Below are 25,844 nucleotides of genomic sequence, written 5' to 3'. Positions count from 1 at the left end.
GACTTGATCCTCAGGGTGTGGGCTCTGTCTGTCAGGCCCTTGCCACTGCCGCTCTTTCCTTACTACATGCCCTTCCTTCCCTCATACCCCCTTCTCAGCTTGTCTGACTCTCTGCATCGCCATAATCAACCCGGTTAGTTCTTTCTGCCCTATTGGCTGATGGAATAAACAACCCATAAAAGAAGGGCAGGGAAAGGGAATATCTTTTGCAACTGTTTAAGGCATCCTGCCCCTGCAACCATCTTGGATTTTTTTGTGGGGAAGATGCTAAGCACCTAATTCTTTTTAAAATTTTTTAATCTGCATTATTGTCAGCCAAAGATTTGCCTCAACCCAATTACATCTTGTTAGAAATGTGGTTTGGGACTTTGTAGCTTTAGAAAAAGAGCTAAGGGTTAGGCCTGTCCACACATCTTTTATCCTGGCTCCTTCAAAAGGGCAGCATGCCTTTCAGAGACATCCGTGTGCCAGCCTCAACCCTGTCCATACCCGGACCCATCCGGGAGTGGAAGAAAACACTTTTTCTACTCTGGTTGAACGCTGGAATCACCCAGGGAGCTTAAAAGAAAAAAAAATGATTGACTCCAGGGCCCCACCTCAGACTAATTCCATCAGAATCTCTCAGGGTGGGACCTGGGAAGAGGCATTTGTGATGCTCCCCCGAGACATACCTGCATCCCCACCCTGTCAGCCTTCACAGTGCACAAGAATGCCCTGGGGTCCTGTGGAAATGTAGACCTTGGTCCAATTAGGCCAGAGTCCCTAGGAGCTGCTGGTGCTGCTCATGCTGCTGGTGTGAGGACCACACTTACAGGAGGGAGGGAGAGGGCTGGCTGGGGGCACTGCTCCCACTACCATTACTACACTAATGGGATGGAAGGAATAGAAGGTTCCAACAACAGTGCTGTCTTCCTGGGAAGGCAAGGTGCCCATGTCACTCCAAGGGACTCCCTGAAGTCAAGAAGCGTCCCTCAGTTTTCCCTCCCTGGGCCTGTCCCGTGAATGGGGTGCCAGGCATCTCTGCGGGCTCTCTCTGGTGTTGACTCACACCCAGGGCTTAGCAGTCTCCCGGTGCTGAGGCCCTGGGGAGGTCTGCGGGGTTGAGAGCCAAGATGCCACCAGGCTGACGAGAGAGAAGGCTAGTCTGTGCCCCCTGCCTTCCTGGAGGGTCTGCAGCCTCCTCTGTGTGTGTGCCTGAATCACCGGCTCTCCTTGCTCCCACCCCAGTGTCTGCCTCTGCGCCCTGTCACGGGACTCATATTGTCCTGAGCTGCTCCTTTAGGTGCATTCGCCCAGCCTGGACCCACCGGTTCCGCTCCCTCAGAGGAGCAAGAGTGGCTGCTGCCCTGTGAATCCTTGTGGAGGGAGGTGCACAGCTGGTCACATCAGTGGCCCAGCCACCCACCACCTCCAGTCCTGAGCATGACGCACCCTTGCCATGTCTCCTTCTGCTTGTTCTTTGGGGGAGAAGGCTTTTGGCAGCTGCGGGAGGGACCAGTCTCCCCAGCACTTGGCTTACTGTACTCAGGAGGGGGAGGCACGGCAGCCGACTCATCTGCCCTGTTTAGTTTCCTCCAGAGACCAAACCTGGCCATTGTGCATTTTGAGATTTTTTTGCTTTTTAAAAACATTTTGTTTATTTATTTGAGAGAGAGCAAGAGCATGGTGAGGGGGCAGGAGACAGAAGCAGACTCCCCGCTGAGCATGGAGGCCCATGTGGGGCTCCATCCCAGGACCCCGAGATCATGACCTGAGCTGAAGGCAGCCACTTAACTGGCTGAGCCACCCAGGTGCCCCTGGCATTGTTCATTTTGTACAAAGCAAATTCTTGTCCAGAAATAGCCCTCCTCTTTTATTTCTCCTCCAAGACTTTTCCTAAAAGCTCCCTGTAGCTGCAAAAGTTTTTCTGTTAAGAGAAAGAAAAGTTGTGGCTCAGAGAGACGACTGTCATCCTCTCTGGCAACTACAGTCTTTCCTGGCCCTCTGTGGAAGCGGAGCAAGGATGGTTCAAGCCACTGCTCTGCCTTTTCTGATCCTTGTCAAACCTAAACTGTCAGCATCTTCTTCTAGAAATAGGGGTCTTGGCACTTTGGGGTATAAATGTTTTGGTTTAAGAAGCATGAAGGGCAGAAATATAGATTCAAAGATGAAGGTAAGTATGTCTTGTCACCAATGGCTGGCACCTGATTCAGGTCCACGCAGAATCAGGTGATGGGCAACAGAATGTAAATTGTTGGCCACTGAGCAATCTGGTGGTGGGCTTCGGAGCTCTGGGATGGATGCGGGGTGGTCTCTCCCCCTCACCTTATTGTAGGATGGCTACTGAGGTTGTATGCCCCCGCACCTTTTCCTGGCTATCTGCCGTTCTAATCTGGGAATGGGTAGGAAACTGAAGCACAGAAAACTAGTGGTGTCCTTGAGGGCCGGACCAGATGGGCACATGGGCCACTCTGAGGGTCACACACTGTCAACCATAAGCCCTCACACCACTCAGGGAGCTGCGGCAAGAGTCACTGAGGATGGCAAAATGTCTAGACCAGTTGTGCAAACTTTGGGATGCACATTAAATTCTTCCTGCCAATGTCTCCTTGGGGAGGTAAGTCCCACGGAGTCCACCCTCCCGATGCGGTTGGAGCCCAGCAGAGGCCACGGGGTACGGCACATTGCTTCCCTGCTTATGGCAATGTGCTCCTTATCTGCCGTATTTTCCTTTTATTTATACCTTTTTTTAACCTTTATTATTTTTTTTAAGATTTTATTTATTTATTCATGACAGACACACACACACACACAGAGAGGCATAGGGAGAAGCAGGCTCCATGCAGGGAGCCTGACATGAGACTTGATCCCGGGTCTCCAGGATTAGGCCCTGGGCTGAAGCCTGAGCCACCCAGGCTGCCCAATACCTTTTTTTAACCTTTAAAAGCCCAGATCCCAACTCCTGAATTTAGGTTACCAGAGGAAACTCCTATTCCTGGAGTTCACAGGCATTTGATCTGTGTTTGGAAACACCCAAACCCGTTCTTTTGTCAGAGCTCCCAGGACCCTGAGGCCTCCCAGTCCTGTGTTGTCCGCGGGGCTGGCCATGACCCCACCTTGACTCTTGATACTGTCCAACAGGTCATGTCCACCCCATGAGGCTCCAGACCGTGTGGCCAAGTCCAGGCCCCCACACAGTGCTGCAAGCTGGATCCCCTTATATTTCCGTGCTAGACTGTCACAAACACACTCAGGGCTGGCGTGGTGCCTGGTACCTCGACGGCAGTGAGTGGACAGGGGTGGGATTTGCTGGCCTAGACCTCGGGCAAGGGGTGTAGGGAGAGAGGCTAGTCTTACACGCAGGGGGCTCCCATCCTGGCCTGAAGCATGGGGAGCTGACCTTGTGGGTGTCAGAGTGGCTTCACGCACTGGAGTTCCTTCAGGAACGAGGCCCTTTTCTCTTCTGTGTCTGATCCCTGGCCGCCTGCGAGATGGTTGTCGTGTGAGGTGACATCCTGCTTGTACGACACACTGGAGACTGTCACTCCGTAGACGTTTGTGCCCTCGCCCCCACCGAGGGTACCGAGGGGACGTCACTTCTTAGCTCCATGATGGGCCCCTTCCACACAGACCGAGAATTTACTGCTCACCACCTTCCATGCGACTCTAATTTCAGCATGTCACAGCTCGCTTGTGAAACAGCATCCTTCACCCCCGAGTGACTGTGCACAGTGCAGAAATGAGAAGAGCCCCACTCTGCAGGCAGGAGTGGGAGATCCAGGCTCACTCCATCCCTCCGTAAACACCAGATCCTGCAGGAGTGATGGGGTGGGACGAGGAGGCTTGTTCCTGCATCGGGCTCAAGTTCAAGGAGCACGGGTTAAGCACCTACTGTGTGCCTGGTGCTTTTGCACACAGTGGTCCTCTGGGGAGAGTGCCAAGGTCCCCACTGGCAGCTAAGGAAGCGGAGGCTCTGTGATGCTCAGGTCTTGTGCCCAAGTGCGCCAGACCGCACAGCCAGGGGTCAAGTGAGGTCTCTTTCTCTCTGCCACGCATCTCCTAATCTGGCCGGTGACTCTGTTTCCCTCCAAGAGAAAACCAGGCAATCAAGCAATTTTTTCTGAGCAGCATTCTCTGGGGGCCTCCGTACTATCCCGCCTCACAGGAGATCTGGGCAATTCGGCTCCGGCTGTGTATTTTTAGGAACCCCAGGGCAGAGACTCGAGCCTAAGAACTCAGCTAGGCCACTCCTGCAGAGAATTCAGAACCACAGCCTATGCGTGCCTGCCGGGGAGGTGACCACACAGGACCTGGAGCAGGCCGAAAATAGACGTGGCCCTCCTGCGGCCTGCCATGGCGGCCCACCTCCCGCCGGCTCACCCTTGGCGCAGGCCCCAGACTAACTGGAGGCCATCTGAGTCAGAGCAGAGGGAGTCCGGGGTGTTCAGCGCTGGGAAGCAAACCTAGCTGATGCTCAGCTGGGCCATCACCTGCCTTAATTTACTGTAAACTGTCCCATGGGCGGAACTGATGCCCCTTGTGTTCCCCTCCCCCCTAGGTCTTGGCTGCGAAAGTTCTCAACCTTGTCCTTCCAAACATGTCCCTGGGCCCAATCGACTCCAGCGTGCTCTCTCGGAATAAGACAGAGGTGAGTCTTGCTGAAAACCTGGGGACCTGGCCACACCTTTCACTGAGGCCCTGCATGAAGTGATAGGGACATAAAGATGCATGAGGTGCTGTGCAGCCTCAGGATTGGGTGGGAAGGCACAAATGGTAATGATGCCTGAGCTGTGCCTTGAACATGCAAAGGAGCAAACTAAATGAAGTTGTGTGAATCAGCCAGGTCTCTTGTGGCTGCCAGGGACAGAAACCTAACTCAGAGTGATTCAAGCAAAAAGAGGTATTTATCAGTGAATGGAACTAAAGGCTTCAGGCATGGCTGGATCCAGGGGCTTGAAAGTCTTGTTCACCATCTGTCTCTTCCCAGCTCTCACATCCTCTGGTTTGGCTTCATTCCCAGGCAAACTTTCCCCAAGTGCAAGCAAAGAGGGTCACCAGCAGCTTGACCTCAGCAACCCCAGCAGAAAGACAGTTGGTGGAAAAGCCAAAAAAACGTCTCAGGGCTGATGCTTATTGGCAGACTGTCCAGGCCTAAATTATTATCTAGGGAAAGAACTGGTGTCAACCCCACCCAAATTCATGGGCTCAGCCTTACAGAAGGGTGGTTCCTGGGGGGCAAATTGGGATGGTGGTAGCAGATAGGATCCGGGCCAGGCCAAAGGTCATAGGTCCATGGCTAGGGAGGTAGGAGCTGGTGCTGGAGCTGAGGAAGAGGGTTCCCAAAAAAGGTAACTGTGCTGATAAAGACATGGCACGAAGGAAGGACAGCCCACGTGTAGAACAGTCAGTTGTTAGGTTCAGCCACAGCATAGAGGGCAGCAGGTGACTGGCAAGGGGTAAACAGGTCAGATCATAAGGCACCTCGTGAACCCCTTCTCCTATGAGCCAGGAAATACATCACAGCTCACCAGACAGAGCTGTGCTATCTTCTGTAAAAGCAAAACCAGCTGAAAGAAGCTCAGAAAGGTTTAATGTCACAATCCAGGGACCAGGCATCAAAGTCAGCAGGGACAAGTGGTCAAGGTCAACTCACATGCCTGAGATGCTGGGCCTGAGTACAGTCCAATATGCCAGAGATGTGGGTCGGTCTGTTAAGAAACTGCTCAGCGAGCCAGCCCACTTTCCATCTAGCTCAAGTCCAGCACCTTGCATTCTGCGTTTGACTGGGTGCCAGGCAGGTGCCACGTGAACCACCGGCTGCTCATGTTGCAGATGAGCAGTCTGAGACTGCACATGTTGAGAGGACTTGCCTTGGCCCAGGCGCTGCAGGGGGGCTAGCCTGAGAGCTTAGGGGGGTGTACTCCTCAGCTTGCTCTGTCTGAGGGGGGGCAAGGACCCCTGTGGGCTTATGGCCGGTGGACAGGAGGCATCCCTGCGCATCTGGAAGATACTGGAATTATCTTCAGGGTTAAACAAATCATTTTGCTACTCTTCTGCCTCAGTTTCCCCTCTTGCTTAGGAGTTTGAAACCGTGGAATCATTGGCTCCCCAAGGATCCTGGAAAATGGAGTGGGGTGCTCTGGTATTCCAGTGGCCTTCCTGGATTTCCTTGGGACCTGAGTACTCAGGTTGTAGCTTCATTATAAAATGTGATCTGAGAGTGAACAACTAAATGGGAATAGGCCTTAATGTGTGGGAAAGAGAGGTCTTGATCAGAGGTCTGACTCCCAGGCCTCTGAGGGACACCTCTTTGTGAATGATGCTGGCAAGAGACCCCAGGGGGTGCTGGGGCCTGTGGGGGACCCCAGGGATATCCCATAACCCAAGTCATCCACATTTCTTTTTTTTTTTTTCATCCACATTTCAATTGAAATTTTTAATCCAGTTTTAAAACCCATGATGCTTCCCAAAGCCACATCTTGGGGCCACCAGGATCAAAGAATATTTGGGTAAAGAAGACAAATGTCATTTCAAAAGGCCCATCTATGCAGTAAAAAGGCACCCTTTAGGTCCCAGAAACACCAAAGTCAAACTCAGTGCTGTTCCCTCTAATCCTGATGTGTGTGGATGAGAGCAACAGCAGCCCGGTTTCACAGATGAGAAGACTGAGGCTCAAGGGTTAAGTAGGGGGTTTAAGCTCTCCGAGGTGCACGACTCGTCGGGGCCAGAGCTGAACCCATCTCATTGAGAAGCCCATGCCTGGTTGCCTGCTTCTGGCACCATCTACAGTCACTAAGCTGTTTTTCCTGCTTTACACTGACTGGTACCCACGGCCATGGTTGGGGGCCATTGCCTGTGTGCAGACAGGATTTGAGAGGGAGACACCCCCCACCCCCCCACCCCACCCCCAACCCCACCCCCACCCCGGGGGCAAGGGCTCTTCCACCTGCTGGCATCCCGAATAATGTGTCTGGCTTGAATGTGCAATCTCTAGTAAAACCAATTATCTTTGCCTCAGCTGCGCTAGCACAACAATAAGGGAGAGGGAGAGGGGGAGAGAGGGACAACGATGCTCCCTTTGACATCTTTGCGATGAAACATCCAGGTGCAAATCCAAATTGTTTATCTTACCACCTGAAGGTACTGAGGCAGAAAGGAAGGGAAGAAGATAATGCAGTGATTCCAAACCATCTTTGTTCAAAAGTAGCAAATTTCAGAGCTTTTATCTCATTTTTGAGATAATGGAAACTTCCACGGAAGGCCTTAGGAAGCCCGGGAGTGTGGTGTGAGCGCAGGGCAAGCAGGCTCTTTCCCTCCCTGTTCCCTCCAGCCTGCACCCCTGGAGGCTGCACACCCTCATTCCTCGGGTTTCTGAGCGGCAGACAAATGGGGTGATTCTTTAGAAATGCTAATGTATCTCCCCGCTGGGAAGACTCCAAGGAAGGAGGCAGCGGGCTGCCTGAAGGCTGGACTCCAGTTGGAATAACCAAGAAGCCTTTTCCATTCGGCCACGCGGAGAGAGCCAGCCCCGTGCTTGTCCCTGCTTGGAGACTCCCTTTGAACACTCTGCTGAGCCTTAAAAATAGCGACGCCCAGGGGGGGAATGTGTTCAGAAAAGGCACCTCCCCGGATCCAACATCAGGGTGTCCTAAGGCACATCTTTAGCTAAGATATTTCCCACGGAACCCTGCAGCTATGAAAGCCCCAAAACGAAAAGAAACGTTCCCCTCCCTAACAAGCTCGAACGCAGGACCGGGTGGAAGGGGCTGCAGGCTCTTGGAAGATCTGGAAGTGTGTCTCTGGGGAAGCAGGCTGGCTCTGCCGTTGGAATATCAAAAGCCCCGTGTGCAATGTGTGTTTGGGCCTTGCTGTGGCAAGTGTTCTCACCGCCCACCGGCCTGTTAGCAGGACACCCTCCACTGAGCGGCACTGCCTCACCGCCGCCGGCCCACAGAGGCACGTGCTCCCAGCCTGTGCGGAGCATCCAAGAATACAGGCCCTAATGCCTTATGTTGGCCGACACCGGCCAGTGCATGGTGGTCAGACCCTTCTTCCGAGCCCCACACCCTAGGCTTCTGTTCCACCAGCTCCCACAGTCAGTCTTACCACCAGTATTTGCATCTCTGGAAGCGCAGGCCCAGAGAGGGCGAGTCACTTACCCAAGGACACACAGCTACCAAGTAAGGATTTGTGTCCAGATCTCTCTGCTCTGAGTCAAGTGCCCTTGGCACTAAAATCCTGAGAACAAAGAAGTTGCCATTCGGGCATTTTTTATGTGTGTCTACACATTAGCATCCTTGGCCAGAACATCGGAGTGCTGACATATTCACCATTCCTCCCTCAACAGTGGGGTTTTCACAATGTGATGAATCCCTCCCACTCTGAGAAGCCTTGAATGTTCTAAATAGTTCTCCGGCCAAGGACACTGGGGCAAGAGGTAAAGAGGGGAGATGGCTGAGGATCAAACCACTGACAACCGCCTGATTCCAAAAACAGAATGCACTGCTTTCTCTGAGCTCCACCCAGCCTCTGAACAGGGTGGAGACTGAGAGGAAGACGTGGCTGATTCTGGTCAGACCCTCTACGAGGGGCATCCGCTGTATATACAACTGAGGCGATTGGTCTTATTGAACCAAGTCTGTGTTTTCTATAAATACGCTGGCCGCCCCTGAGCGCATCCCGGCTAGCTTGCGCTCCTGCCGGCCGGCCATATGGTGAGATCCAGGCACCCAGAGAGCTGTGAGCACTGGCCAGCTCGCTTCCTTCTGTTCCTCTAGGAGGGGGCGCCGCTCCAGACCCTTGCCTAACATTTCAGGGGTGCCCAGTGTTGAAGGTGGGACTCCCTTGCCCCTCTTGCCTGCATGTCTCCCACCCCGCCCCTTTACCTACCCCCCACCCCTCGGCTGCGGGGAGGCTACATCTGCCCGAGGCCCTGGGAAGGCTCCTGCCAGGCCTTGGAAAGCTCGGCCATCACTGAGGCTTTTGACTAATTGTAACCACAGCTAAAGATAGGCCCCAGCCTCCCACTCTGTCCTCAGGACACAGCCTCCCACAGAAATCCCCTCTGAGAACCGGTTATTAGCTTTCCAGTATGCCCGATTTGGTTAGCTGATTTTATTTTGTGACTCTCCATCATTTCCAGCTTACATTCCCTGCAGATGACATGTCTATTTGAAGCAGCTGATAATTTACTAACCCCTTAAAAAAAAAAACCACGGGCCATTAGAACGTCTTTTGGTATGTCTGTCTCCATATGGGAGTGGCCAGCGGGCAGCAGGAGAATGGGTTTGCTTGGGGCCTGTGCCCTGCACGCCAGGGGTCCGCCACCTGCCCCTTGCTGCCCCCCCCCCCCCCCCCGCATGTTTCCTGCTCCCTGCTCTACTCCTGCCACTGCCACCGATGGGAGAGGCAGCTCTGAGCACACCAGAGGCAGGTTCCTGAAGGCAGTGGCTCTAATGGCAGCGGAAAAGTCAGTGACTCTACAGAGAGACTGTCAGGGATAATCCCAACTGCCAGCCAGACCCAAGACCACAGGCTGCTCTCCCTACCCTGCAGCTTCCCTCCCAAGTACCCACACATAGTCCAGGAGGAGAGAAGCCACACGCTCGGCTGGGTTCGCGTGGGGGTACCACCTGTCTCTCAAAGACCTGGGCGGGAGCTAAGATTTGGACCTCCATTTATATGAGGAGTGGATGCCGCTGACTTGCCAAGGCTTGGCATAAGTGGCCCAGCGAGACACCAGCCCCGAGCGGGGGACTCTGCCCACGGGGGTCTTCCTGCCCCAAGCATCCCCAAGGGATGTTTGGCTCCTACTGGCAAAGGGAAACCAAATAAAGAACCTGGAAACTGGTGTTGTGGGGAAAGGAGCTTTCTCCTCCAATTTTATTTATGGAAAATTTCAAATCTACAGAAAAGTCAACGTGGTGGTGCAATGCACTCCCATATACTCTTCCCTGGGATTCACCAATTGGAAATATTCTGCAGGCATTTAAAATCTGTGCTTAAGTATGAAAATATCAATATGGATATATATTTTAAACCTTTTAAAATCGATTGTGGTTGTATACACAGAACATAAAATTTAGTGTCTTAACCATCTTTAAACGTTTAGTTCAGGGGCATGAAGTACACTCACAATGTGGTTCAGCCATATCCACCACTATCTCCAGAACCTTCTCATCTTCCCAAACTGAAACTCTGTCCCGAGTAAATAATAACTCTCTGCTCCCGGCCCTCTGCAGCCACTGGCACCCACCATCATACTTTCTGTCCCTGTGAATTGGATGATTCTAGGGACGTTATATGAGTGTGATCATATAGTAGTTGTCCTTTTGTGACTGGCTCATTTCACTCGGCACCACGTCCTCAAGGCTCATCCATGTGGTGGCATGTGTCAGGCTTCCTTTATAAGCCTGGAGGATATTCCATCGTATGGGCAGACCACAGTTTGTTAACCCATTCATCCATTGATGGGCACCTAGGTGGCTTCCCCCTCTTGGCTCTTGTGAATAATGCTGCTGTGAACATGCATGTGCAAGTATCTCTTCAAGACCCTGCTTTTGATACTTCTGGGTTTATGCCCAAAAGGGATTTATATTTCCCTAATGACAAATGATGCTGAGCATCTTTTCATGTATTTTTCAGCTATTTGTGTATCTTCCTGGAGAAGTGTCTCTTTATCCCTTTTTAAAAAATGTTTTAATCGGACTTTCTGCGTTTTCTTATTGTTGTTGAGTTGTAGGAGCTCTTTATATATTCTAGATATTAACCCTTTATCAGTATATGGTTTGCAAGTATTTTCTCCCACTCTGTGGCTTGCTTTGTACTATGTTGATCATGTTCTTTGATGCACAAGAGGTTTTCGTTCTGATGTAATCCAATTTACCCACTTTCTGCTTATATAGCCTGTACTTCTGGTGTCATATTCAAGGAATCATTGCCCAATTCAATGTCATGAAGTAGATGCATTTTTTTGGCTAAACCTTTTGAAAGTGAAATTTCAAACACCAGAATCCTCAACTCCTGCATAGTTCAGTGTGTGTTGCCCAAGAGGAAGGAACCAGAAGGAGGATGTTCACACATAATCCCATGCCATTATCACTCTGGAAAAGTGACAGTAATTCCCTACCTTGTTCTCTGTCTGGTCCATATTCTGATTTCCTTAGTTGCCGCCAACTTTTGATGTTAAGACTTGTGATAACATGAGCAGCAGTGGTGGAGGTGGCCCTGGAAGATTCCTGTAATTCTTTCTTGTTCCTCTTACTATTTATTCAGTCCCCGGGGCCTATGAGAAGGTGGCTGTGGCCAGGGGACTGGGCAAAGAATGTGGGGGCTGCTTTTCCACTTCTTTAGGTGACCACTCAGGAGCTGTGTCTGGGTTTGGCGTCACAATTCTGGGAGCTCCACCCCAGAAGAGCAGGCAGGGCTGCCTGTCTGCATCACTTTTGGTTTGAAGATCCCCCTGCCCTCCAGAATGAAGCCCCCAGAGATTTGTGTAAACCGCCTGCACCCACACGCCTAGGGTCATGACCCGCCAGAGCTCATGGCTTAGAAAGGCAGAGACCAGGGGCGCCTGGGTGGCTCAGTGGGTTAAGTGGCTGCCTTTGGCTCAGCTCATGATCTCAGGGTCCTGGGATCAAGACCCATGTCAGGTTCCTTGCTCAACAGGGGGCCTGCTTCTCCCACTTGCTCTGTTCCCACTTGTCCTCTGTCTCTTTGTCAAATGAATAAATAAAATCTTTAAAAAGGGTGGGGGGGGGGGGTGCAGAGACCAGAACATCCAGGAGTTTGAGCTTTAATAGAAAAAGTCATTCGTGGGAAGTAATGTTCAGTAATTCACATGTTCTTGATTAAGTGGTAACTCGTATATGTAGGCTAATCCTGATTCATCCTTTTTATATCCAGAATGGAACCGCAGCGTCCTTGTTTCTGGTGGTTCTTGTCTAGCTCCAGAATTTCAACCACTGAGGTCGGGCTCCTGCTCCAGTAGTCATAGCCTTGGGCCTCCTGGTACACAGGGCTTGCCTCTAGCCAACCACGTTGGAGAGACTTTGTGCCGAGTTAGGCAAGACCCCTGTCTCCCTTGTGCCATCCTGCAAGTGGCACATCAATAGACTTGCACGGAGCCCCTGCTTCGGGCCAAGCCCTGGGCCAGAGGCTGGGAATACCTGCCTAGCCACCCTGTCCTCCGGGGTCCCAGTCACAGGGACAGAAAGGTGGTTCTGGTAGAGGACAAAAAAGCAGGCAGTGGGCCCAGTGGGGAGAGCACGGCCTGTCTTTCCAACTGTCTCTTTCTTTGTGCCACAGCATGACCTTGAGAACTACACTCAGTGTCACTGGTCCCCAGACCCCTTGCGGGGCCAGGCTGCAGCCTGGTACAGTGTAGACACCACGGGGATGGGAGCTGTCGTTATTACATCTGCCATTAAAGATACAGGAGCCTTGGGGACAGAAGCACCCGTTTCCCCGACAGTGTCTGGGCACCTGTCAATGGGAGGAAACGCTTGAACTGGCCCTGAAGAGGGAACAGGGCTTCTCCAGCAGACGGAAGGAAGGACATAGGAAGCGGGATTCTGGAAACCGGGAATGTCCGGGACAGCCCTGGCCTATAGGTACAGAAGATGGGCACGTGAAGGGAAGACAGGAGCTGCAGTGGCTCCTGGTGTCCCAGGGGAGGAAGGCTTCCCGGAGGAAGGGGCAGCTGAGCTGAGCGTGGAAAGAGAGAAGCTCTGCAGGCGGCCAGGCCGAGGAGCAGGTATACACTAGGCCTAGGGGGAGTGGGGCGGCGGGGTGGGGATGGCGGCATGTTGAGGAGGGCCATGGGGCAGTGGCTGGAGCCCATGGCTTGTGGCCTCACAGGCCCCCGCGGGAGTTTGGACTTGGCCCTACTGCCGTAGGAAGTGGGGCACTCTGGGGCGGGTTCTGAGGGTGCTGCAAGCCAGCTGAGTCCCAACAGGAGAGGACACATGGACAGGGGAGCTTGCGCTGGCAGCCCCAGGCAAGAAGGCCGTCTTCAGCGTTCAGTGCGTTCTGCATTCCCGCCAGTTTCTATGGTCAATTCTTACTTGTGTTTAGGATATTCCATAAGCCTGGCATTCATGAGAACACAGCCCTACGAGCCACAGGGAAAGCAAGAGCAAGCAGCTCCAGAGAGCTGACCTTCCGTGGAGGGATGGGGGCCCCTCTCTCGTGAACAGCCCGTTCTTTGTGAGATGAGGCGAGGAGGGACCTTTCCCTCCGGGCCTCCCGGTGGAGGCCGCCACCTGAGTGCTGCGCAAGGCGTGCAAACACCTGGCCACACACGGCAGCATGTGTGCTGCTGGCGGAGAGCTGCTAGCCTGAGAGTCTGGGAGCCTGGGAGCTCTCCCTGAAGGGGTGAAGTCTGACCTGAGGCCTGGAAGCCAAGTAGACATCAACCAGACGAAGAGCATCAGGCTGGAAAAGCATTTGGGACAGGAGATGGAAACCAATGCACGTAGGACAGGATTTTCCGTGATCCAACTCTGCACTATAAATTGCCCTTCAGGGCAGGGGTGGAAAATGAACAGATTGTCTCTGCAAAGACCTGCCAGTTCACTTTAGGCTTCCCAAGGGTTTCACAGACATCCCTTGGATAGAGTTGCTGCTCTCTCTCCAGCACGCTAGACAAGGTGATCTGCTTTTTCCTGGGAAGAAAATGGATGGACTAACAGAGACCTAAACAATGGAGGAGGGGGGTGGGAAGCCCAGGATGGCTGGGCTCTAAAGCATAGGTGGAAGCATGAGGAAAAGGGAGGGATTTGATGGGAGGAGCATCAAAAAATCCCAGCTGTAGACACATCTATAGGAAGGAACCTGAGGGGAAATCGCAGAACATGAGGCCTGTTGGACCACATTTCTCTGAGAAGTAGGGGACAGGGTCAGGTGGGAGGGCATGTGTGTCTGTACCCAGAGGGTGGCCCCCAACCCCATTGGCAGTCTGTGAAGGAAGGCAACCCCTGGGATCCCCCCAGGTCACCTCATTATCTGTCAGGCCCAGGTGTTTCTGGTCTTCACCAGGGACTCACCCCTTTCTTTTCTGGGAGGGCCGGCTCCACAGCTCCTGGCCATCTGAGTCCACAGGACCTGCCTTTACTTTCTCTCCCTCTAGACAGGTAGCATAGCCTGGTGAGCAGTTAGGAATGCTAATGTGCAGCCCGACTGCCCATGTGCTTCCCCTGGCTCTGTCCCACACTTGCTGTGTAACTTTGGGTGAGTTACTACGCCTCTGAGCTTCAGGCTCCTCACGTATAGAACAGAGATAATAATCCTAGTCCCTATGTAGGGTTCCTGAGAAGGTTCAGTGAACAACTACAAGCAAAGCACTTAATATAGCCCTACAGAGTTAAGGGCTCAGCATATTACTCTAATTAAAAATGTAGTTTTGCTTTCCATCACAGAACAGATTTTCTAAAAATAGGTCAAGAGATTTGACTGTAGGGGTGGGGCCTAGATTTTGCTCAACCGAAAGCTTAAGAAAGCTCCCAGCTGTGGATTGCAGCTATATTTACTGTGCTTTAGGGCAAAGTTTCTTCCTACAGAGAGACCACGTGCAGAAGTCAGAAGTCCCAGTTGGCACATCCCTGGCTGTCAACTTCAATCTTGCAAACAGCCCTCAGAGCCCCGAAAAACAGTGAGGTACGAGAGGATCACTAAACACACTCAGGAGACCAGGAAAATACTCACCGCTTAGGAGACTTATAACCCAAGTAGAATCTTAGAGGTCCCTTCTACGGGAACTGAGGCCCAGGAAGGAGGAGGGCCTCACCCATGGTCATGTAGGTTGGGGTCTCTTGGGCAGGCCTCACTCTGCTTCCAAGAAAGAGTGGCTTTCCTCCCCTTGCTTCCCAGGGTCAGACTTCACAGTCATTATCACCACTGTGGGCTAGGCACTGTGGCTTTATCATTTCACTGAACCTCCCCAGGCACCTCCACTATCACCCCATTCACAGATTGGCAGACTGAGTCTAAGAGCAAGGAGCCTTGTCCAGATCACTCGGCTAAAAGGTGTCAGGGCTGGGTGGTCTCACTCCTCTGACCTTCCTTATACTGTTTGCTCGACTACCCCAAGATTAAAGACTTCAAGTCTCAGTAAGTGGAGGTGCCCCCAGGAGTCAGTCATCTGGAGCAAGAATTCAGTCACTTGGACTCAGATCCACAGCCTCTGGTTGATAGGTCCCCACAATGTCCTCAGCTGGCAGGACCAGCTGTGGTCCAGAAAATGGAGGGGAGCTGGCTGTGAGAGTACCAAAGACTGGCTCTTTTGTATGTGTTTTTAATGAAGCTTTTTATTTGGAGATAGATGACTATCTTCATATCTTCATATGCGCTGGTGAAAAATAATACAGAGGGATCCCCAGGGCCCATGTTCTGGCCCTGGGCACCCGCCGGTGGTGACATCCTGCAAAGCCACAGGATGTGGCACAACCAGGATACTGACATTGATGCAGTCAGCCCCAGAACATCCCGTGACCACGATATCCCTCCTGTAGCCCTTTGTAGCCACATCCACGTCCCCCCACCTCAGCCTCCCGAGCCCTGACGACCGCTAATCTGTTGCCTCCTTTTGTCATTTCAAGAATGTCATGGAGATGGAATCATACAAGAAGTCATCCGTTGGACTGACTCTTTGGTGCTAGTTTTGAATGGGCTGGCTCCGCTGACCAGTGCTCTGGGCTTGGACCTGGCCGAGGAGGGAGAGCCCTGTCTCTCTCTTCCTGGGGGGCCTGGACACATTGCTACCCTGAAGGGAGGACCTGGGGCAGATTTAGATCTTAATCTCTCAGAAACAAAATCTGCCACGACTGGGCCAGCAGGGTTCCTTGCAGGGAGGGAGGGTTGGGCCCTCTGAGCCTCAGTGCTCCCGCACGGCGCGGCCCTCCTCTCTTCCCTCCTGGCCAGGGTTCGCGCCAGGGCCTGCCCTTTCCCCGACACATCTGCTAGGCCCTTCTCCAGGCCCATAATAGGCCATTGTGTAAACAGGGCCTACGTGACCAAGACATGGAAAAAGCGAGCAGGAAGAGGTGGCAGGAAGCCCCTGGGGCCGTCCGAGCAACTGAACCCGGGAGCAGCCTCCGCCAGGCCCTCCCAGGCCGGCACGGCCCGGGCCAGCGGGGCGAGGGCCGGCGGCCCAGGAGGCATCGAGGCGCCGCGCACCGCATCCTGCGGGCACCGGGTCGCAGCCACACGCTCGCAGGAGACAGGCTTGGCCTGCGCGCAGCAGACTTCTCAGGGCCCACGCACCCACCTCCCTGCTCAGTTTCCAGGGGGCGCCCCTGGTGTGTGTGGCCTCACCTCTCTCCCCACCCCTCGCCGGCGGGAGGAGGGAAACGGGCCACCGCGGAGGCCAAGCCCTGGCCTGAGAGCGCGCGGGGCACGGCTGCTCGCCTCCTATTGGCCAGGATTGGGCCACATGACCGCTCGGCCGCAAAGGAGGCTGGGAAATGTAGTCCTTTGTCCTGGTGGTAGTGTTCCAGACTAAATATATCCAGGGTTTTCTAGGGGAGAACGAGAAGTGGGGAACGGATGACAGGTTCCTCGTCTGCACAGTAGGGACCGCGAGAGCCATTCCTCCTCAAACGGCGTGCTTGTGACGGCTGTGAAGGTTAAATGGGCCGAGCACTTGTGCAAACTTAGGAGAGCTCAGAAATAAACGTTAGCTGTCCTTATTTCATTGTGCCGAATGAGATCCTGCATGTGACACCCAGGCCCCTGCTCAGCTGCAGTTGCCATCATTCCCGGTAGCATCAGTTTATGACAGACTTTCAGCCCGGGGCTTTCTCGTGAGCCCTGTAGCCCCCTCCCCAGACAGGTTACAGACCCCGATCATCCCCTGCAGTGGCCTCGCACTACCCATGGACTATCCTCGCCAGTCTCATCTCAGCCCCCAAGCAGATGGCCTGGCCCTGTAGGAGTCGTGCCAGCTCAGCTGCAGGAAGTGGCTAATCTCTCTCGTGTAGCTTTTCGCAAATGGTCTGGTTTGCTGTGCTCTGTCCCCAGCATGGGAGGAATCCGGGGACAGCAGGGGTGACCCAGGACAGCCTATCCCCTCTTGGCGTGGGTCTAGTATTCTGGCTGAGGCCCTATAGGGGGTAGTCCAGCAGGAGGGGAGATGTAGCCTCTGCGCTCGGAGAATCAGAGTGAGAACATAGCAGATGCTCTGGTGGCCTCACAAGGCAGCTGACGCCCTGTCCCCATGGCTTTTACACTCCCTCACCCAGTCCTAACACCACAGGGCGCTTCTTCTCCAACTAGCTAAAAACCCATTGGCAAGGATGAGGAAAGTGAGTGAAGGGGCGTAGTGGCCTCACCCCTTCCCATATGGGGCTCCAAGAGTTGTAGAAGCTTGTTACCCAGATTCTGTGGGGCAGATGCCCCATCTCAGGCCATAGTGAGCCCCAGCAGCAGGAAGAGTCAAGCCAGAAACTAATCTGGGTGGACTTACCAGCAATGAACAAGGACAGTGTTGGGCTCAGGTGCAGTGGACAGATGGTTAGGAGGGAGGACCCACCCCTGGGCACATCTGACAAAGGGACAGACGTAGCTGAGGGTGCAGAGATGGCAACAGGCCCCTTGCCAGGATGGCAGGCAAACTGCAGCCCAGACCTGCCTGAGCCCTGCCACTTCTGAGGTTCATGGGGCAGTGCCCTGCCATGTGCCCTCAGGACCCCTCACACCGGCCCCAGGCCTTCCAGCAGGGCCATTACCCCAGGAACTCAGGTGGGCTCCTCAGCCACTCCAGCCAGGCAGACTCTAAGTCAAGGAAGGCAGACTTAGAGAAAACAAAATCCACACCAATTACACCAGAACATCTTCAGAGCTATTCCTGAATGAAATCATCAAAGCAAGCAACACGCTGCTTACATCTTTTAAATTACAAATTCATGCTTTGGAGCTGCCCGCGGACACACGTATGGATATGGACCACCACAGAGCCTGGAAGAAGAGACACCAGAAGTAGTGCAGGTCCAGGTTCTGGAAGGGCCGGCCACACTGCCAGCCCTCAGCACCCACACCCCAGACCCAGCTGACCTGAATGGAGTCAGCTGTTCAGGCCCCAAAGACTCCCAGGGAATAGGTCTGAGCCTCTGGACCTGGAGCCTCCGACCCCTACCCCGGGCCATGAATTGACGGATCTCTCTCTCTTCTCCTGCAGGTGGACCTCTATAATTCAGACCCCCTCATCTGCCGGGCAGGCCTGAAGGTGTGCTTTGGCATCCAGCTGCTCAACGCTGTCACTAGAGTGGAGCGAGCCCTCCCCAAGCTGACCTTGCCCTTCCTGCTGCTCCAGGGCTCCGCCGACCGCCTTTGTGACAGCAAAGGGGCCTACTTGCTCATGGAGTCCGCCAAGAGCCAGGACAAGACACTCAAGGTAAGCAGCCGCCCACCCCCACCGCTGCTTCCCAAGGCCGAGGTGGGCGGGGCAGTGGCACCCCTGTGCCTCCTGCACCCCACCCCACCCCCGCCAGGGGACTAAGCAGCAGGAATCCCAGGCATCTGCTCATTCTAAGGGAGCCCCCCAGCCACTAGCTGACTGATCTCACTAACAAGCTTGAGAGGAAGGAAAAGAGAACGCTGAGAAGCTGTCAGGTCCAGGAGAGTACCCACCCCGAGCACTGAGCAGCAGAGGTCAGCTTGGGCATGAGGGCCAAGGGCACGTTTTCTGCCCGCCTCCCTACCTGTCAGCCTTCTGCACCAGCAGCAATAGCTCCAGCCCAGCAGCCACCCCGGGACACTGAGCGCACAGGTGCACAGGCCCTGGTGGGATCGGATCTGCACAGGAATCTTCCAGAGCATGTCCCATAAAGGGGACAATGCCTGTGGCCTAGCCGCATGGCATGTCGGATACAACAGACTGCAAGGTACTGACTCAGAGCGCCTTCCGAGGTGGCAGGTGGAGTTGCGGGGTTGACCTGCATTTCGTGCCCATTTCCTTTGCTTGATGGAGCTGGGAAGAGCCCTGGCCGGAGGAGCACCTCCTGTGCACCCGTCAAGCGACAGCTCATCCCAAAGGTGGCTCTCTGTGGCCAGCTGGGTGGACATAGCCCCAAGGTGCATTCCCGAACAGATCTTTGACTGGGCCACCACAGCCCAGACAGCCACCTGTGGGGGCCCTGCACCCCGGCCGGGTCCTGCTCAGGTATGAGAGCAGGCAAGTCACACAAGTCCCACACCTCCTGAGCTGTGCTGTCAGGATCCCAGCTCAGGCCCCCGAGCAAGCCCCCGGTCCTCTCCACCCTGCACCTCGCTGACAAAGATGCTCACACCCTGGCCAGCCGTCACAGGCTCCTCTCACACCGTTACGAAGTGCAGACCCTAACTCACACCAGCCACCAGGTGCGGACTCAGGGCTGAAGAGAAAGAAGGAGAAAAGGGAAAGGAGAGCTGGCTCGTGTTAGTGCCAGAGGGCATGAAAACCCTGGCAGCACCAGGAGACCCCCCTGGTTATTCCTTCACCACCGATGAAGGAGTGGGCTGGGTCACCAGAGGAAGGGTGAAGCCCTTACTTTAGATGGGGTGCCCAGAGGGGACCTCAGAAGAACATTCCAGACTGAGGGCGAAAGAGCATGAAGACCACAGATTGGTGAGATCGCAGTGTGTGCAAGTAGCCAACAGGGGGAGGTGTGAGCCAAGTGAGGGACTGGTGGCCTGTGTCCCTGGAGAGTCAGGACTTGTTTCGGTTCCCTGAGGAGCCACTGAAGCGTCTGCAGCTGGAGAGTGGCATGTGCTGATTTCAGCTCTCCAGGCGCCCTGGCAGCTGCCATGTGGAGACAAGAGCAGAGGGCAGAGGCGGCTGGGAGGGACGGTGACAGAGTGACCAGGGCGAGCCCCGGGGCTGGGCCTCACCAGTGACGAGATGAGACACGCTACTCTGAGATGGGTGACACTGGGAGAGAGATCTGGGGAACGTTGAGAATTCCATTTTGAGTCTCTTTAGAATTCGGAAAAAGACAGGGGCGCCTGGGTGGCTCAGTCGGTTAAGAATCTGACTCTTGATTTCAGATCAGATCATGATCCCAGGGATGTGAGATTAAGCCCCGAATCAGGCTCTGCATTGAGCATGAAGCCTGCTTGAGATTCTCTTTCCTTTTCCTTCTGCCTCTCCCCCATGTTCTCTCGCTCTCTCTCTCTCAAAAAAAGGGGGGGGGAGATGGGAGAAGAAGGAAGGAAGGAAGGAAGGAAGGAAGGAAGGAAGAAAGGAAGGAAGGAAGGGAAAGAAAGAGAAAGAAGAGAAAGGAAAGAAAGAAAGAAAGAAAGAAAGAAAGAAAGAAAGAAAGAAAGAGAAAGAAAGAGAGAGAAAGAAAGAAAGAAAGAAAGAAAGAAAGAAAGAAAGAAAGAAAAGAAGAATCTCTAAAAGATCCTCGCACAGTCAACATTCATAGAGGAATTATTCAGAGCAGCCAACAGGTTGAAGCAGCCCAGGTATCCATCGATGGATGAGTGGATAAATCAAGTGTGGTCTGGACCAACGATGCAGAGTCTTTAAAAGTGAATGGAATTTTGACTCATGCACAACATGCATCCCTGGGGACATTATGCTCCATGATATAAGCCAATTGCAAAAGAAAAAGTACTGTATGATTCCATCTTGTATGAAATACCCAAACCATAGATATAGAAAGTAGAATGGTGGTTGCCCAGGGCTGCAGGGAATGACGAGAGGGGATTTAACGGGGCCAGAGTTTCAGTTTTGCAAGATGAAAAAGTTCTAGAGATCTGTTGCACAACCATGTGAACACACTTAACACTACTGAACTGTGCACTTAAAAATGATTAAGATGGCCACTTTTAGGCTAATATTTTTTACCACAGTATTAAAAATAAGGAAATTTGGTGGTGCCTATTAGTAATCCCACTGGAAATGGCAAATAGGCCGTCAGATATACACATCTAGAGTTCAGAGAGAGGTCTGGCTGGAGATATAAATTCCTGAGTCACCAGCACGTGGGTGGTTTTAAAACCACGAGACGGAACGAGGTTACTCCAGGGAGGGAGGAGGGCCACAGCCAGGCCTGTGGGCCACACCAGCCTACAAAGGTCATCGGTGCCCCCATAGACTGAGAAGGGGCTGCTAGAGAGGCACAGAGAAGAGGACGAGAGTAAAGAGCCATGCAAACTGCAAGAGGAGAGTGTTTCTAGAAGGTGAACTCTGGTCAACTTTTGAATGAAGCTGAGAAGTCAAATCATATGAGAAAGCAAGGTGTTTCCCAGTTATTGTGCCATGAGGGTCATTGAAGTCTGTGCCAAGGACACTCGCTGAGGGTTGGTGGGAGTGAAAGTCAGGTTGGAATAAGCTCGCACCAGATGGAAGGCGGGGATGTGTAGACAGGGAACGGCACAGACGTGGCCATCGCTGGAGAGAGAAAGACAGTCAAGGGAGGGTGTGAGTTGATTTAAGAAAGGGAGTGCTAGAACATGTTGGGACATTTAAATTTATCTGAATCATCATCTGATCCAAAGGCAACGACAACGTAAAGAAGGGAGCCTTCAGGCCTGATGGGGAGGTGGCAGGCCTGGAGCACTGGCTGTGCTGCCTGGGCCTCCCCACCTGCACCTGTCACCTCCTATGGCCCTGACTCCCTGTCTCTCCTGATTGCAGATTTACGAAGGTGCCTACCACGTCCTCCACAAAGAGCTTCCTGAAGTGACCAACTCCGTTTTCCGCGAAATAAACATGTGGGTCTCCCAAAGGACAGGGGCGGTGGGAACGGGGTCCCCACCCTGAGCACAGCGGCTGCGTGGCCGGCCCACGGTCGGGGAAGTGGGCAGAGGAGGCAGAGGTGGGCTTCTCACCTGTGGCTCGCCAGGGGGTGGGGGGAGGACATCACAAATTGGAGGAATCCCTAGCACAATTTACTTAAAAAAAAAAAAAAAAAAAGACATCCTGTCTGCTCCTGGATCTACGTTAAGGGGTAGACACTTTATGCAAAAACAGAGCAGGGTCCCAGGCAGTGTCCCAGGGAGAGAATGTGCTCAGACGTCCTTCAAGCCGAGCAAGCCTCTGCCCTGCCTTTCCTGGCCCCCACGAGGCTCCCAGCAATTCCTGGTGTGCCTCGGACACCCGACTGCAATAACTGGAGGAGCCTCCCTGATGCCCTCCGCTCTGGCCCCCACTCCAGGACCCTCCCCGTCTGACCCCGCTCTGTGGCCTTTTGCCGTGGGACTAGGTGGCAGGTGGCAGCCCCCCTGGGCACACCCATGTGCCCTCCAACGCCCAGGAACTGCCTGGGACCCCCTCGGCCCAAGGAGCCACCCATGACCCACATCAGCTCCTCGTTGGCCTGGAGCTGGACTGCGGGACAGGATGAGGCTTGGCCCAGAAGGAGCACAGGCAGGCAACCCCTCCAATGTGCCGGGGTGCCTGCCGCTGCCCACCGAGTGCTTTACGTGTTCAGAGGCTGCCTTTCCTGGCAAGACTACTTTTACCCGACCCTATGAGAGGGCAGTTGTGTTGAAGGCGAAGTGTCTAATATATAATGTATATTCTAAAGCAGAGATTATCTGGGTGGGTGGGTGGGACCAATGGAGGCTTGAAGGCACTGCAGCCCGATGCCCCCGCCCAGGACGGGGACGGGCCGGCCGCAGGGCCCTGTGTCAAGGCGCTAGGGTGCAGCCCCTGTAAGCAGGGCCCCGGGGCCCCCACAGTGGGCGGTGACAGGCCCGTCCTTGTCCTGGCCTGCCTGGGCCCATGGCCACCCTGGAAGCCTCGGTGCTGGGGGCACAGCTACCTCTGGTGGCAAAAGAGGAGAGTCCCGGCCCAGTGGCCCCGCCCAGGGTTGCAGGCCCCAGAGACCACAGCAGAATGGGCCACGAGGCTGGCGGGGGCCAACCTTTGCCAGCAGAGGGCCCGGCAGTGCCTGACCTGCCGTTGTCAGGTGCCAACCCCAGCCTGCCCGCCCTTGGCACCAGCAATAAATGGGGCTCACAGCCCACTGTGGGAGGACTTCCACTTCCACACGGGACTGTTGTTACCTCACGAGGCTCCTTGGGGGCAGACAGGACCCTGGGTGGAGGTGGAACTGCTAGGGGGCACCTGCTCAGCCCACAGGGTGCGGTCGGGGGCCTCCAGGCTCCGGTGAGGCGGCCGCTCCCTTGCCAGGCCCTCTGTGACCTTGGAGGCTGGGAATGGGGGCTTCACCGCACCCTGTTGTTCTGGGGCTTGCTCTGGGTCCCCAGAGACGGGAGGCCCTCTGGCTCTCCTTCCAGGGGCCTTCACCACAGCACAGTATAGCCCAGAGCTGGTCCTTCTCCGGTGGTCGGACTCCGGCCCCAGTGGAAAGTCATGCCGGCCTGGGGGCCGAGATTTGTGCTCTCCTGGCCCTCTAGTGGGGCTCGGGGACCACAGCCCCGCAGGGAGAGGCCCTCATGGCCCCATCTGACTTCTCTGGCTCCTCCTTGGAGGAGAAAAATGTAAAAAACACCCTGAGAGAGGAGGTCAGCCCCTGCCTGTTCAAACGGGCCACCGTGTGAATGTTTCTGCTCCTCAGCCGAGGAAAAGCAGAAATGCCACTACAAAGGCCCCAGACCTCAAGATGCCCCTGAAGCCAGATCTGGAATTCTCGCCCAGGGCTGTGCTGGCCCGGCCCCAGCAATCGCCGTGCCTCCTGCCCCCGCCACCGCTCCAGAAGCACCTGCCGGCTCGGCCACTTCCCAAATTCAATAGCAGGCACGTGGTTTGACCAGGAATCATTCGGATGCATGAATTTATTTCTATGAAAGCTCTGACAGAGACGAATTCAGTCCCATCTACATGTCTGGTTAAGGGTCAAAAAATTACTGTGTTAAAAAGAACTATTTGGAGGCAGGACTGTCTCCTAATGCAGGAGGGACAGGACGTTGCTGTGCCACCTGCTGAGTGGGAGCAGGAAGGTGTGGGGGCCAGACACCAGCTGTGTCCGGAGTCCCACGAGGGGCCACACCGCGGCCGCGGGCCCGCCCGTCCCGGGGAGCCGCACAAGCCTGCAGCCGAGTTCATGCTCCACGCTGACATTCGGAGCTTCCAAGCTACGCTTCACCACGACAAGGTCGTGGCCCGGCCTTCAGGAACCAGGAGATGTGGCTGACCTGAGCCCTGCCCGGGAACGGACCTGTGGGGAGGCGGACGCAGCCCCTTGCCCTGGAACTCAGAGGCCATGCTGGTGCGTAGGGAAGTGAGGTTCACGCCCGCTGCTCTTCCTAGGACTTGATGCCACCTGCGCTGGGAAGGGGAGTACAGCTCCTCTCAGGGATGGGGGCGAATGGCCACGGGCACCCAGTGAGAGCACCAAAGGATGCCAGGAAAACCCACCAGCTCTGCTCTGCACCCGGGGCAAGGTCCCACACTACCTTTTCTCTCTTTCACCAATCACTAACATAAACCCTTTGGGGTCACCAGGATTTTCTAAGCAGTTTGCCAGTTATTGTCTCTGCAGCTCAGCCGCATCCCTACATATGTACCATTACGGGGACTCGTGATGGGTTCAGAACTATCAAAGGAACCATGTATGCCACAGCTAATCCTAATAAAACAGATGTTTTCTGCATGGTGGTGTTGTCTGTCTGCCTGAGACTACAACGCTCCCTGTACAGAGAACAGCAGACCCTCTTGTGGGACCTTACTGTTGTCTGTGCTGAGCCAGTCATCTGATCCAAGCCATGGTTCCCCGGGGACCTTATTTTCCCTCCTCCGTTCCCACGGACTTGGCCACCGCCGGTACCTGGGAGCCCAGGCCGCCCCCAGCCCTAGACTCCCGGGCTAATGCCCAGCCCAGGCGGCTCCATCCTCTGCCCATCTCAGCTCTCCTGCTGCTGAGCCAGGGCTCTGCACATCCTCTTCCCCTCCTGTGTCCCACAGTCAGCCCCGCCTCCAGGGTAGGGCTACAGGACACTTCCCTCTGGCCTCACTGCTGTTGCCTTCCCTCCCACCAGATGGCGACAGCACCCTCCTCAGGGGGTGCCCTGGCAGCCCTGCCCACACAGCCCCTGGAGGGGGTGTTAGTGAGTCAGAGGTAGCCCTTCTCACAACCCGCCTAGCCAGTGGCCTCCCTGCCTTCACCCTCCTCCTGCTGTGTCCACTGGCCCCCACTCGCCAGCCTCCCTGCTGGACACCTCAGAGGCCTTTCCTAACCACCCAGTCAAGAACCAGCACATGCACCCTGGCTCCTTCCCCACCTTCCGTATCCCTGGCACATTATTACCATCTGACATGATCTGACTTCTGCAAGACTGTTTAGTAGCTCTGTCCCTCCACCAGAACTGAGCTGCAGGAGGGTGTGTGCTTACATCAGGCCCCTGGTCTCCAAACTTGTCCAATGAGGGAGGGAAGGGCTGAGGGACGGAAGGCTTGCTACACTGGGCAGGATGCAGTCCTTGGGACTGCCCTCCAAAATGAGGGCAGAGGGACACAAACCTGCCACTCCAGTGCCTAACAGTTGGGCAGAGGGAGGAGCAATGAAAGCATAGTGACCAGCCCAGAAGCACCCCTCTGGGAGAGCAGAAAGATGAACAGGAGTGGGGTGCACAGATCCTGCAAGGCAAGAGGGCTCAGGGCAGGACTTGAGGGTGGAAGGACCTCAGGTTGGCATCAATAGCAGCACCCAACTGAAGGTAGTGTAGTGCAGGGGTCCACTGGGTGGGTGTAGTGTCAGGACCAGCCACAAAGAGCCCACAGCCTTGACTGGAGGGGCTGTCGGTAGAACACAGAGTGCTGCCCCTGCAGGAGGGGGCCCACCTGTCAGGTTGTGACCTCAGGTAGAGGACACAGCCATGACCAAAATGGAAGCTAGCAGGAAGGGGTAGCCTGGCCTCTTCTCCCTCCTTCCCTCTCCTCTCACTGTAGGGGAAGTCTTAAGCACATGGCCCAAAAAAAG

The 25,844-nt window shown here is 54.6% G+C and overlaps 1 protein-coding gene across 4 annotated transcripts in view; it reads left to right on the top strand.

The window, feature by feature from the left end:
• The window catches only part of MGLL (monoglyceride lipase), a 112,792-nt gene extending 88,274 nt beyond the window's left edge, over positions 1–24,518 (top strand). For 2 of the 4 annotated variants that reach the window (XM_072720141.1, XM_025991593.2), the window contains exons 6-8: positions 4,538–4,627; positions 18,152–18,367; positions 21,596–24,518. In XM_072720141.1, coding sequence (XP_072576242.1) covers positions 4,538–4,627; positions 18,152–18,367; positions 21,596–21,721 — 432 coding nt within the window. In that variant the 3' untranslated portion in view covers positions 21,722–24,518. The remainder of the gene's footprint in view (positions 1–4,537; positions 4,628–18,151; positions 18,368–21,595) is intronic. The other 2 variants (XM_072720142.1, XM_072720140.1) reach the window with 1 other exon arrangement.
• Positions 24,519–25,844: the final 1,326 nt, after the last annotated feature.

The sequence above is a fragment of the Vulpes vulpes genome, chromosome 9 (genome assembly GCF_048418805.1).
Source record: "Vulpes vulpes isolate BD-2025 chromosome 9, VulVul3, whole genome shotgun sequence".
Lineage (NCBI taxonomy): Eukaryota > Metazoa > Chordata > Mammalia > Carnivora > Canidae > Vulpes > Vulpes vulpes.
This window is presented reverse-complemented; position numbering and strand designations above follow the sequence as displayed.